General features: G+C 42.4%; 1 protein-coding gene across 4 annotated transcripts in view; it reads right to left on the reverse strand.

The window, feature by feature from the left end:
- Window positions 1-14,812, reverse strand: part of ARHGEF12 (Rho guanine nucleotide exchange factor 12) — a 250,615-nt gene that overhangs the window by 21,143 nt on the left and 214,660 nt on the right. For all 4 annotated transcript variants that reach the window (XM_008150189.3, XM_028158388.2, XM_028158387.2 and 1 more), the window contains 2 exons: window positions 3,330-3,455; window positions 1,499-1,613 (listed from right to left, as the gene is read on the reverse strand). In XM_008150189.3, coding sequence (XP_008148411.2) covers window positions 1,499-1,613; window positions 3,330-3,455 — 241 coding nt within the window. The remainder of the gene's footprint in view (window positions 1-1,498; window positions 1,614-3,329; window positions 3,456-14,812) is intronic.

Below are 14,812 nucleotides of genomic sequence, written 5' to 3' on the forward strand. Positions count from 1 at the left end.
CTGGGCTGAGGGACCCCCCACTTCCAATGCACGAATTTTCATGCACCGGGCTTCTAGTATATACATATAATATCATTTTATTTGAACAGCTATAAAACCTTAATAAGACCTTGAATATTCTTATACCAGGCTGAACCTATGTCAGAATCTCAGTTCAGGTGGTCTTTGGACAGGTGAAACTTCTTATGACAGCACTTTAAAACAGAAATACTAATCTTTAAAAAGAAACCATACTACAGAGCACCAAGCTCTAGGAGAGATGCTTTACATCAAGTATCAAGCCCACTGTGTTACACACTCCAGGGAGTGAGTCTCCTTCAGAGTGTAAACAATATACATGCATAGCCACGTGGTTCTGTCCAGTGTACCTGCTACTATTTTTTAATGATAATACTATCTACATATATAAAAGTCTAAGCAACCGTGTGACCAGTAGCTATGATGTGCACTGACCAACAGGGGGCAGACACTCAATGCAGGAGCTGCTGAGCTGCGGTGACTTGGCAGCTGCAGTTCTCAGGTGACACACCCAGAACCAGAGAGGAGGGAGCCCGGTTCTGGGGTACGTCACCCGAGAACAGCCCTCTCGCAACCCTGGAACCCTCAGAGGATGTCAGAGAGCTGGTTTCGGCCCAATCCCCGCAGGCCAGGCCAAGGGACCCCACCTGTGCACAAATCTATGCACCGGGCCTCTATTTCAAAATAACTCCAAAATAAATTGCTTTGAATTTGAGATTATATTTAAAGAAAGAAAATAGATGAGAATATTCATATCACTAAAAGAGGATTAATTTCACCACAATGTGGTGAGGTGACACTGAAGTCTACAATGTAAATACCAAAACAGCATATTCAAAATTACAATCTTCCAAACAGTCCAACTATAATGAGCAGATATATTCAAGTATAAAAAAATGACATGTTTTCAAATTTTCCAACATAAGAAATAGGAGATTATTAATGAGAACGAAGTATACGAGCCTAAAGCTCAACTGACAAACTTAGGTTCACTACGTGTTTTAAAACAGGAGAGCTGGAACGATAATGCACTGATCAGTTGGGTTTCAATTAAGTTCATACATAGATATAAAATCTCTCTTCACCCAGTGTAAGTCTCTTCACAGGAAACGTGATGGATGCTAGTGGAGAACTGGAGCACGCCGTCTGTAAGGGCTGGTAGTAAATACCCTCTATTTCCCAGGACAGGTGGTCTGTGTCACACTTGCTCAGCTCTGCGGTCACAGGGCAAAGGCAGGCAGACGATGGCCAGCAATGAGCATGACTCTGCCCTAACACCTGACAAAAACGGGGTGAGCCCCAGACTGCCAAGCCCTGTGCTGGGCCTCTTGATGGAGACATTACATCAAATATCCCGAGAGTGGACTGAATCTTATTAAAAAATTTTGCTCTAGGAATTGGAAACCTGCAGGCACCAGAATGCTATGAGAGAGGTTTGTAGTTTTGTTGCTAAGCTTTTGAATTTCCGCGAATGCTGCACCTGTGTACTTGGCAATGTTGTCCAAGAGGAGGGGGTACTTGGTGAGCCTCTGCATCTGGGTGGGAATGATGTCCTTCAGCTGCAGGCGCCGGCACAGAGGGTTACTCTCAGCGTCCTGCATGAAAGCGAAGGGGGGATTGATCCTGGTTATTAGGAGAATACCTATCATGGACCATATGTTCATTACATAAGTGTCTATAGCAGTGATGGCGAACCTAGCCATTTCTGATGACGCGGCCGCATGCCAAGGATGAAACATTTGCTGCTCCTGAGGATGAAACATTTGTGACTAGAGTCTTGGAGTTAGTTTTTTCCTCAAAGTGACACACTACCCAAGTTATGCTCAGTTTTTTGGTGAAGTTTGACACACCAAGCTCAAAAGGTTGCCCATCACTGGTCTATAGCATCACAGCCCTGGTAATTAAATAAAACTTACCACATGCTAAGACATACCACTGCCACACTATACTTCTGTTTCTCTTTTTATCACTAGACCAATGGTTTCTTTATCTGTTTAAGCAACAACTTAGATAACAATATCTCCATGGCAATATGAATGTCTATATCAAGTATTTTAATCATGAATTTACTCTTTATTTTTCACCACCCCAAGATCATCTTTCTACCATCAACTCCAAGAATCACTTTCTTGGGATAACAGTTTTATCTTCACATATTCAAAAACTCTAGTTTCATGTGCTTATAATTGGCATTCCTACCAAACCAAGTTAGCTGATATGCTGGATGCCATTTAAGTAGGCAGATTCGCAGGGGTCTGAATCCTTTTTGGTAAAGTGCCAGACAGTAAAGTATTTGAGGCTTTGCATGCCTTACAGTCTCTGCACAACTTTCAACTCTGCTGTTTTAGAACAACAGCAGCCAATATGTCAACAAATGAACATGCCTATGTGTATTACAAAGTTCTGAGATGGCCCTACACTCCCTCTGGTGTCCACACCCTGTATAATCCCCTCCCCGTGCTGTGGACAGAACCTGGCGTCGAATGGGACATCACACCTGGGATGAGGTCACTATTGGTTGACTTCGGAAGACTGTCTTAGGTGCGGCTGACTTAATCAGAGGAGCCTTTCCTGTAAAGAAAAGCTCGCCTGGGAGAAAGCAAACTCTCATCTTCTAAATGGCTTCACATGGGCCGTGAAGCAATCAGATACAGCATTGGCTAGGAGCCAAGACAACAGACGAGAGTTGTCTATTCACTGACAAGGATGTGAATTCTGCTAACAAGTGAGCCTAGAAGAGGACCCCAAGCCCCGGGTGAGAACTACAGGTGAATGGAGGACCCAGCTGAACTACACCTGTACTCCTCAGCCCACACCGGGCATCATGCATGGACAGTGTGTTACATTGCTGTGCTTGTGGTAATTTACTATCTGGCAATAAAAAACTACTAGCTATTTTCTAATAAAACTATTTACCAAAACAGGCAAGAGGCTGGATATGGCCCCTGAGCTATAGCTCACTGACCCTTGATCTCTGCCCATGTATACCTCAATAGTACAACTGCTGTCATGTTCTTCTCTGGGCTTGATGTACACCCATTCTTATGTTTTGATGATGATATTTTAATAGTGTGCATGGCCATTTCTGGACAATATCTCCATGGCAATATGAATGTCTATGTCAAGTATTTGAATCATGAATATACTCTTTATTTTTCACCACCCCAAGATCATCTTTCTACCATCAATAATTGAAGAGGGCAGTTATAGCTTTAAAAAACATTAACATAGATATAACCCTTATGAAAGACAGGCTTAGAATCTACAACTGGTAAAATTATTTTTTCTCTTACAGGACACCCTCAACTCACCTGCACAAAAGTCTGGAACCGAGAGTCCTTCTTCTGACGAGATTTGATCATTTCCAGGGCAAAGGGCTGGTTGCTGCAGAAGGTGGCGGCGGCTTGCTTCAGCTTCTCCTCCCCAGGCCCACTGAACTGCGAGAGACCAAGAATGACCGGGGTGTGAGCGGACAGCGGCCAGACACCGTGTGAGGACACAGCCTTCAGGTATGTCAGTAAGTATTCTCAGAAGACAAGAAACAAAGAACTTCACGTGCATGTGGAATATCCATGCTTCTCTATGAAAACATCTGATCTTGACACGGCCAAAACTTTCCTAATTATATTCTACTGGTTCTTCCTGTAGCCTCCACACTTACTCCCTGTCCGGGCCATGCCACTTACATACTAGACAGAAAGGTTGGCCTTGGAGAATCAGGAGACATAAAACACGTAAGAGACTGTGAGTGGTAAACATACAGATAATGTATCATAGAATTGTACACTTGAACCCTATATAATTTTTAACCCAATGTCACCCTTATACATTTAATTAAAAAAATAAAATTTTAAAATAAAGTGTAAAAAAGACTGAGATTACAATTTCGTTTTCTTAGAATCTGACACCTTCACAAAAATGACTCTCTTATTGCTCCAGGAAGAAAATCCTGGCATTAGAGCTTGCTTTCATACTCTGAAACTTAAGTCAGATCAAAACTTTTCGGGGCCCCAATGAAATTAAATCATCCACTGTTTCACTTGTGTAGAGGTGAGACATGCATGCCGCACATCTCTCTTGGGGAAGATCCAAGAGCCTGTGAATCTCTTACTAAAAATTATACTTTTTTAAACTGACATTTTTAATATATGAATTTAAGTTTGTGTATACCATAATTTTAAAGTTTCTGATAAAACACCTAACAAGTGCTTCAAGTCCTAATAGGCACTCTTTTTTAACATTTAAAAAAATATATTTCAGAGAGGAAGGGAGAGGGGAGAGAACAAGAGAAACATCAATGATGAGAGGGAATCATTGATCAGCTGCCTCCTGCACACCACCTACTGGGGATCAAGCCCACAAGCCAGGCATGTGCCCTTAACTGGAATCTAAACCCTTCAGTCTGCAGGCTGGTGCTCTAGCCACTGAGCAAACCAGCTAGGGCAATAGACACTCTTGTAAGTAGAGGTCAAATAATTTTTTTTTAACCAGCTTTATATTTGTAATAATTGCTTTCATGATTTACAAATAAATTTTCATATAATCTTCCCTTTAAAGCCCTATTTCCAAGTTTGTACATGAAGATATTTTGTTAAACATCCCTTTGTAGTGCATGTGCAGATAAATTCAGAGTATCTTTTTAACTAGGACACATACAAGTGGCATTGTAATCGGTTGCTCTGAGGTTGTAAACTTACCTATAATAATAAAAGCGTAACATGCTAATTAGACCAGACAGCCAAACGACCTTCCGTATGTCATTCTGGTTGTCCTTCTGGATGAAGCCACCATAGTGGGGGCCGAGGCAGAAGTGGTTAGGGGCAATCAGGCATGCAGATGAGCAATTAGGGGTGATCAGGCAGGTAGGTGAGTGGTTAGGGGCAATCAGGCAGGCAGATGAGCAATTAGGGGTGATCAGGCAGGTAGGTGAGTGGTTAGGGGCAATCAGGCAGGCAGGCGAGTGGTTAGTGGCAATCAGGCAGGCAGGCAAGTGGTTAGGGGTGATCAGGCAGGCAGGCAGAGTGATGAGGGGTGATCAGGCAGGCAGTTGAGTGGTTAGGACCAATCAGGCAGGCAGGCGAGAAGTTAGGGGCGATCAGGCAGGCAGGCAATTGGTTAGGAGCGATCAGGTAGGAAGGCAAGCAGTTAGGGGCAACCAGGCAGGCAGGCAGAGTGGCAAGGGGTGATCAGGCATGCAGGCAGAGGCAGTTAGGAGCGATCAAGCAGGCAGGCAGAGGCGGTTAGGGGTGACCAGACAGGCAGGCGAACTGTCAGGGGTGATCAGGCAGGCGAGTGAACAGTTAAGGGCGATCAGGCAGGCAGAGTGGTTAGGGGCAACCAGGCAGGCAGGCTAGTGGTTAGGGGCGATCAGGCAGGCAGTGGAGCAGTTAGGGGTGATCAGGCAGGCAGGGGAGCAGTTAGGAGCCAGTGATCCTGGATTGTGAGAGGGATGTCCGACTGCCAGTTTAGGCTCGATCCCTGCAGGACATCCCCCGAGGGGTCCCAGGTTGCAAGAGGGTGCAGGCCGGGCTGAGGACCCCCGTCCCCCCAGGTTCCAGGCCTCTAGTTCTATTATAAATGTGATACTCCAGACAGCAAAGATGGACTGACAGCATTTTCGAATTTTAATTCTGCCACAAATATGAACACCAGCTGGGTTTACAGAAGAAAATAATTGCCTCCAACTGCTGGAAGCTATCCATTGTCTATACTATCATGAAAGTGCAAACAGGGAACCCAGAAGGCTGATGGACCTTGAGCTTTGGAAGGGGCTAAAGCTATGCACCAATAATTCTGTCAAGACAATGGTGGCTCAAGCAATTTCCTGACGTAATAGTCTCAAAGTGAATCTTTATTAATATTTACTGACCTTTGAGATAGTCTGTCTGCTACCAGATTGCCCGCCTAAGGGCAAGATGTGTATCTAAAATTGAATAAAAAGCTAACAGGGCCTAGGCACCAGTGAAGCCTTTCCACTAGAGAATGGCTCTCCACCTGGCCCCCTATGATTTCCAAATTCATATTTCTTATCTAGTCTCTTCATTTGTGCACAGCCCTTTTCCAGGTCCTGAATCCTAGCCAATTGCGGCTTTCACATCTGGCACCTCGAATGACAGACACCTGGAGAAGAAGATTCACCAGAGCGAAAAAAGAAGTTCACCGGAAAGGTGGGAAGAATGACCAAAAAGGTGAGGGAAAATTTGCCACGTACAAAGCCTATGCCAGCTTCAGAAGACAAGATCTGTAAGTGGGCGGGAAAGTCTTTTTTAGCCAGGCTAATGGGGCAGAATTTGAGTAAAGGGGAGAAACTTTATTGTAGACTTTTGCCTTGCAAGCTCAAGGATAAAGGAATTAAAGTGTCAGAAGGTATTCTCTTACAGTTTTTGCATATTAATATATAAGATAATCCTTAGTTTCCTGAAGAGGGTACATTAGATGTTGAATGTTGGGAAAGAGTGGGTCAGAACTTGAAAAAAGCACAGCAGCAGGGGAAAAACTTGCCTCCAAATTGTTTTTCCTTGTGGAACATGGTATTGCATTTGCTAGAGCCTTTTAGAGAAACAAAAGAGGATAAACCTCCTCCCCTTGCACCTTCCGCTCCTAAAGAGGAACAAAAAGAAAAATTGGAGGAGTGGCCTTCATGCCTCCCTCTACCTCCATGTCCTGATCCTGAAACATTTAATTCACCGCTAATAGAACCACCTGTGCAAAGAGCTATCTGAGAAGGATTAAAGGACATGACGGTGGAGGATAGACTTGCTTTTCCTATTATACAGGTAGCTGACCCACATCTCCCAAATCAAATAACAAGACAGCATGACAAATTTGACTTTGGAATGATAACGGCCTTGTGTGAGAGCGTAGTACAAAATGGTCTTACCACTCCTTTTACCGGAGAAATTACAACTCTCATTTATTAAGTCTTGTCTATGTGTTATGGCACTTGTGTGTTGATTGTTGTTTTATCTGTCTTTATTGTTTATTGTTAGTTTATTAAACATGACTTTAATTTAATAGAAAAGAAAATAATACTTTAACATTAAAGTCACTGAAAGTCAGTAAGTTATCTCTATCACAAAATTTGCCAAAAGAAAATGCCTTGGATAATAATTGGCTTTAAGATCTCAAAGTTGTTAAAACATAAATGTAACTAAAATGAAGAATTTGTGGTGAAGCTTTTCAGTAATAATTATAAATATATTAATGATGAAGGGCCAGTAGCTCTTCTCCCTGTAAAAGCAGAGAACCCAGCAGGAGCAACCTTAGATGTTATCTCTAAGGAAGAATGTCGCAGTTTTAAAATTCAAGTGTCTACAGCTATGGGCCTGCTCCTTCCTCCCCCTGCCTTTTCGCCAGAAACATAGTTTTCCAGTCTTTGGTAACTTAAAACTTTATAATATTACTGAACTAAATAATAAAAATGATTAAATATCTAGGTATTTTAAAATGACAAAAATACTGAAATATTAATCTGAGTTTGCCTCATATGGAAAACCAAGAGAATAGAATTGAATCTATTAATTAAATATGTTTTGTATTTTACTGGAAATATATTCTTAAAAATGTAGAAGTATTACTAACCTTAGAAATGCAAAGTATTTAACTTGCCACCTAAAATTTGAGGCTTCTAAAAGTTTAAAGTTAAAATTATGTTGGGAAAAATTATATGATTGTAATAACAAAATGCATAAAATATAGAAATTCTCTGGAGAAGTTAGTAGTTCAAAATATATCGTAGTCCTTACGTGTACTACATGTGGTAAAATTTCAACCTAGGATATAATATTTTATTGACCTAATTTAAAAGGATTAATTCTATGATCTGAACCAAATGTTTAATATCAAATTTTTAATATTAAAACTGGTTTAAATTTAATTGATATATTTTAGAATAATTACAAAAGGTGTGTTAATAAATGTCAATCTAAGAAATAATGGCTGTTTACTTTTAATTATCATTGGAAAATTAAGGTTTAAATACTGTATAGTTTTAATAATAGAAGGCAGGACATAGATTTGAAAGGAAAAGGAGGAGAAAGTTCTATACAAATAGCTGAAGGTATATACAAGTTAATGACAGAAAGAATATTAAGTAAAATGCATTTTTACAGGACATAAAAAGGTTTGAAGACTAATTTGAAAGTATGAAATTTATGAAGATTTTATATGTATAACTAGAGGCCCTGTGCATGAAATTCATGAACGGGGGAGGGGAGGAGTGTCCCTCAGGCCAGCCTGCACCCTCTCCAATCTGGGACCCCTCGAGGGATGTCCAACTGCCCATTTAGGCCTGATCCCGGTGGGACTGCTGGATCCCAACTGCTTGCCTGCCTGCCTGCCTGCCTGATTGCCCCTAACCGCTTCTGCCTGTCAGCCTGATCATCGCCTAACCACTCCCCTGCCAGCCTGATCGATGCCTAACTGCTCCCCTGCCAGCCCAATTGCCCCCAACAGCCCTCCCCTGCAGGCCTGGTTGCTCCTAACTGTCCTCCACTGCAGCCGTGGTCACCCCTAACTGCTCTCCCCTGCAGGCCTGGGTCCCTCACAACTGCCCTCCCCTGCTGGCCATCTTGTGGCAGCCATCTGGTGTCCACATGGGGGCAGCCATCTTGTGTGTCAATTTGCATATTACTCTTTTATTAGATAGGATGAGAAGGAAAATAGTTTTGAAAGAGAGAAATGAATATTAAAGTTAACTATTTGCAAAAGTTGTAAAAGGGTCATAAAATCTCAGGGAAGTTTAAACAAAGGCTAGTAAAGTCCAAAGTAAAATTTGCATACATATTCAAAGAGCACTAGCCAAAAAGAATGCCATTTAAAAGTAAAATTTAAGAAAGATCAAGATGGCGACTGGCAGGAAGGTAGGGAGGGAGAGAGTATGAGAGACTGAGGAACCCATAAAGGGGTAGTGTGTAGTGTGTGTGTGTATGAGCTAGGGACAGTTAGATTCTGCAGGTCCTCCAAGGGGCTGCCAAACCGGGCAGTCTTAGACGGTGGAGCCCCACGCACAAAGTGGACACTTATGGGCGGCCGGTATGGACAAGGAGACCACGCCATCCTGAGAAACAGAGCTGCTTGAGACTAGGATCCTGGCCTCAGACACAAACCAGGACGCTGCAGCCACTGGGGACAGAGAACTGTGACCACAGCTTCAGACCAACAGACAACAAGAATCCAGACTTCCCGGCAGCAGATTTCTGTGTGTCAAAGAGCCTATCCCCCTCCCCGCAGGCTCGCGGATAGCGCCATAGTAACTGATAGACCCCCCCCTCGCTCGAGCTGCAACGCCCATATGGAGAATTTGAGAACCCTTCGGGGAATTTGAGCTTGAGAGAGCGCGCGCGGAATGCAGCGCTGCTACTGGAATTTGAGACTAGAATCTGCTCTCCACAACACAATCGGGTGACCAAACCCAAAGCCCACGCAGGGAGGCAGTGCCACCTGACTTCGATTCTGGGCAAGCGCACAAGGAAGTCAGTTTTCCGCAGCGCTGGCACACCACAGAGCTGTTGTGCAACCCCGTCCATGGTGACCGGGACCCAGATTCTCCCGGCAAGAGGCAGCACTGAGCACCACTGACCTGACTCTGTTTCTTACCATGTGCGCCTGGGATCCCTGACTCACAGCGCATTCACACTAAGAGCCAGTGACTCCAATTCTTGGTGCATGCGCACACAGGGACCCTGATTCTCAGCGATAAGCCGCACGAGGCAACAGAGACTCTGATACTCGATTCTTGGTGCAGACACAGGGAAACTCTGACTCCTGGCACGCGCTAGGGGACTCATTTTCGGCACACACCAATAGTGTGATGCAGGCAGAGTCCCTGATTCTAAGTGCACACACGAGACCACACTGAACACTGGGAACACTGACCCTGGGCAAGCCTCGTTCCCACCAACCCACGGCAGCCATACATCTTAGTGTCAGAGCACTTCAGTGAAACCTGGGTGGTGCGAAGCTCCCATGGCACATGGCCCAGGTCCACGCAAATTGAAGCTTGAACCTTCTGGTGATAGTCAGAATGGGGAGACGACACAATCCCCAGAGGAAAGAAAATGAGGAGTTGCCAAGAAAGGAAATTAGTGAAATTGAAGCTTGCAACATGACCAAAAAAGAGTTCAGAGTAATGGTCGTGGAATTTATACATCGGATGGGTGAGAAAATCAACAACTTATGCAAGAATCAGGAAGAAATGAAAAGTGATATAGCTACAATCAAAAACACCATGGAAAGTTTCAACAGTAGACTACAAGAAGCAGAGGACCGATTTAGTGAGTTAGAAGATAAGGTAGAAAAACAAGTTCAATTTGAACAGCAACAGGAGAAAAAAATTAAAAAGCAGGAGGAAAGCCTAAGGGAGCTTTGGGACAACTTGAAATGAAGTAACATACATATAATAGGGCTGCCAGAAGGACAAGAAGAGCAGCAAGGATTAGAAAATCTATTTGAAGAAATAATGACAGAAAACTTCCCAGATATGGGGAAGAAAAAATTTACACAAGTACAGAGTCCGAAGCAGGATCAACCCCAAAAGACCCACACCAAGACATGCCATAATTTCAATGGCAAATATAAATGACAAAGAGAGAATCTTAAAGGTGGCAAGAGAGAGACAGAGAGTTACCAACAAAGGAACACCCATCAGATTATCAAATGATTACTCAACAGAAACACATCAAGCTAGAAGGGAATGGAAGGAGGTATACAAAGTGTTGCGAAGCAAAGGACTGAATCCAAGAATACTCTATCCAGCAAGACTATCAATCAAAATTGAAGAGGAAATCAGGAGCTTCGCAGACAAAAAAAAAGGCTAAGGGAGTTTATCACCACCAAACCAACAATGTAAGACATGCTCAAGGGAATACTGTAAAAAGAAGAAATAAACAGGTAAGAAGGAACACAGACACAAAAACAGATATGACTAAAAACAAATACCTTTCAGTAATAACTTTAAACATAAATGGACTAAATGCTCCAGTCAAAAGATATCGAGTGGCTGAATGGATAAAAAAAACATGACCCATATATATGCTGTCTACAAGAGACGCACCTCAGAAGAAGATACTCACACAGACTGAAAGTGAAGGGATGGAAAAAATATATTTCAGGCAAATGGAAATGAAAAAAAAGCTGGAGTAGCATTTTATATCTGACAAAATAGACCTCAAAGTAAATGCCATAACAAGAGATAAGGAAGGCAACTTCATAATACTAAAGGTATCAATACAACAAGAGGATATAACCCTGATAAACATATATGCACCCAATGCAGGAGCACCCAAATACATAAGAAAACTCCTGGAAGATATCAAGGGAGAGATCGACAACAATACAATTATAGTAGGGGACTTTAATACACCACTGACATCACTGGATAAATCCTCTAGACAAAAAATCAGCAAAGACACAGCAATCCTAAATGACTCACTAGATCAGATGGACTTAACTGACATCTTCAGAACATTTCACCCCAAAGCCACAGAATATACCTTCTTCTCAGGTGCACAGGGGACATTTTCAAAAATAGACCACATATTGGGTCACAAGCAAAGTCTCCCCAAATTCAAGAAGATTGAAATCATTCCAAGAATCTTCTCAGACCACAATGCCATAAAATTAGAAATAAACTATAATAAAAACAATCCAAAAATCTCAAACACTTGGAAGCTGAATAGCATGCTATTAAACAATGATTGGGTTACCAAAGAGATCAAAGAAGAAATTGAAAGCATCCTGGAAACTAATGACAACAAAAACACAACAATCCAAAAATCTATGGGACACAATGAAAGCAATCCTGAGAGGGAAGTTTATAGCTCTAAATGGTAGTAAATCATCTAACTCAAAGAATTAGAAAGAGAGCAACAATAAAAGCCCAGAGTGAGCAGAAGGAAGGAGATAATAAAGATCAGAGCAGAAATAGATGACATAGAGACCAAAAAAAACAATACAAAAGATCAATGAAACCAAGAGCTGGTTCTTTGAAACGATAAACAAGATTGATGAACCTCTAGCCAGGCTCACCAAGAAGCAAAGAGAGAGGACCCAAATAAACAAAATCAGAAATGAGAGAGGCGAAATAACAACTGACCCGACAGAAATACAAAGGATTGTTAAATAATACTATGAACAACTCTACTCCAACAAATTAGACAACCTAGAGGAAATGGACATATTCCTAGAAAAATACAACCTTCCAAAACTCAATCGGGAAGATTTTAAAAATCTCAATAGGCCGATAACTATGGAAGAAATTGAAGCAGTCATCAAAAAGCTCCCAGCAAACAAAAGCCCGGGGCCAGACGACTTCACAGGGGAGTTTTACCAAACATTCAAGGAAGAACTAAAACCTATCCTCCTCAGACTATTCCAAAAAATTCAAGAGGAAGGAACACTTCCAAGCTCCTTCTATGAAGCCAGCATCACCCTAATACCAAAACCAGATAAAGACAACACAATGAAAGAGAATTACAGGCCAATATCCCTCATGAACATAAATGCCAAAATCCTCAACAAAATTCTAGCAAATCGGATTCAGCAATACATCAGAAAGATCATACATCATGACCAAGTAGGATTTATCCCAGGGATACAAGGATGGTACAATATCCGCAAATCAATAAACGTGATACATCACATAAACAAACTGAGATATAAAAATCACATAATCATATCAATTGACGCAGAAAAAGCATTTGACAAAATCCAACACCCTTTCTTGATAAAAACTCTCAGCAAGGTGGGAATAGAAGGATCATACCTCAACAGAATAAAAGCCATATATGAAAAACCCACAGCCAACATCATACTCAATGGACAAAAACTAAAACCAATTCTCCTAAGAACAGGAACAAGACAGGGATGCCCACTCTCACCGCTCCTGTTCGACATAGTACTGGAAGTACTAGCCATTGCGATCAGACAAGAAGAAATAAAAGGCATCCAAATTGGAAAAGAAGAAGTAAAACTGTCCTTATTTGCAGATGACATGATATTGTACATAGAAAACCCTAAAGACTCCATCAAAAAATTATTAGACTTAATAAATAAATTTGGCAATGTAGCAGGGTACAAAATTAATGCCAAGAAATCTATGGCATTTCTCTATATCAATAGTGAACTTATATAAAGAGAGACTAGAGGAGATACCAAGATGGCGGCATAGGTAAACACCTATACTGCTGCCTAGCACAACAATTTCAAAATTGCACCTGGAAGACAGAGTGGACATCGTCCAGAACCACCGGAAAGCTGGCTGAGTGGAAATTCTACAACTAGAAGGAAAGATAAAAGGACACGGGAACTCCGAGGGGCTGTGGAGGACAGGTGCGGAGGCCCGTGCGCGGCGAAAGGGTTGGTGGCTGAATACGCGGCTGGCAGACTCACGGCACTGCCTGGACACTTGCAGTGCTGCTCGGAGACTCACGGCGGTGCCCGGAGACTTGCGGCGGCGCTCGGAGACTCGTGGCGCTGACGGCTGGCAGCAAGCATGCACGGCTAGCTTCCTCGTTCGGGAGGGAAATAAAACCTCCCGACTGCACTGAAATCCAGTTCCAGGTGATACTTTGAGTACCCAAACTCATTCGGGGAGAAACTGGACTGTCTGGCAGAGGGCAAAACTCAGGGCAGCCTTCTCTCAGAGGTGCATGCAGCCATTGCCGTGGGACACTGAGACATGGGCCTTGTAGGGCGGGGCTACTTGGAAACCAAGGCTATCTGCTCAGCCCTGAGACTCCGTCCCACCCAAGCTGAGCATAGAAGCTCTCCAAGCAGAAACACTACTGATCCTCATAGCAAATTGGCCTGGAGGTCAACTTCCCCCAGTAATACCAACAACAACCAAGGCTTAACTACAACAAGAATGCGCTCACAGCCCACAAAGGGGTGCACCAAGAGTGTCCACCTCAGGTAACTGGGGAGGCTGAGCCACTGGGCACTGCTAGAATACCTAGCACGCAAAGCCACTCCATCAACTCAGGGAAGCAGCTAAAATGCAGAGACAAAGAGGCAGGCCACAAATGAAGGAAATGGATGAAAGCAAAAGACTGGATATAGAGTTCAAAACCACAGTTATAAGGTTTTTCAAGAATTTCCTAGAAAAGGCCGATAAATTTAATGAGAACTTCGAGGATATGAAAAAGGATCAACTAGAAATTAAACCTACACTGACTGAAATAAAAAATATTATACAGAGACCTAACAGCAGACTAGAGGATCGCAAGAATCAAGTCAAAGATTTGGAATACAAAGAAGCAAAAAACACTCAACTGGAAAAGCAAAAAGAAAAAAGAATCCAAAAAGTTGAAGATAGTGTAAGAAGCCTCTGGGACAACTTCAAGCGTACCAACATCAGAATTATGGGGGCCAGAAGAAGAGAGAGAGCAAGATATTGAAAACCTATTCGAAGAAATAATGACAGAAACCTTCCCCCTCCTGGTAAAAGAAATAGACTTACAAATCCAGGAAGCGCACAGAACCCCAAAGAAAAGGAATCCAAAGAGGACAACACTAAGACACATCATAATTAAAAGACCAAGAGCAAAGGACAAAGAGAGAATATTAAAAGCAGCAAGAGAAAAACAGTTAGTTACCTACAAGGGAGCACCCATACGATTGTCAGCTGATTTCTCAACAGAATCTATGCAGGCCAGACGGGAATGGCAAGAAATATTCAAAGTGATGAATAGCAAGAAACTACAACCAAGATTACTCTACCCAGCAAAGCTATCATTCAGAATTGAAGGTCAGATAAAGAGCTTCACAGATAAGAAAAAGCTAAAGGAGTTCACGA

Source organism: Eptesicus fuscus, chromosome 13 (genome assembly GCF_027574615.1).
Source record: "Eptesicus fuscus isolate TK198812 chromosome 13, DD_ASM_mEF_20220401, whole genome shotgun sequence".
In the NCBI taxonomy this organism is placed as follows: domain Eukaryota; kingdom Metazoa; phylum Chordata; class Mammalia; order Chiroptera; family Vespertilionidae; genus Eptesicus; species Eptesicus fuscus.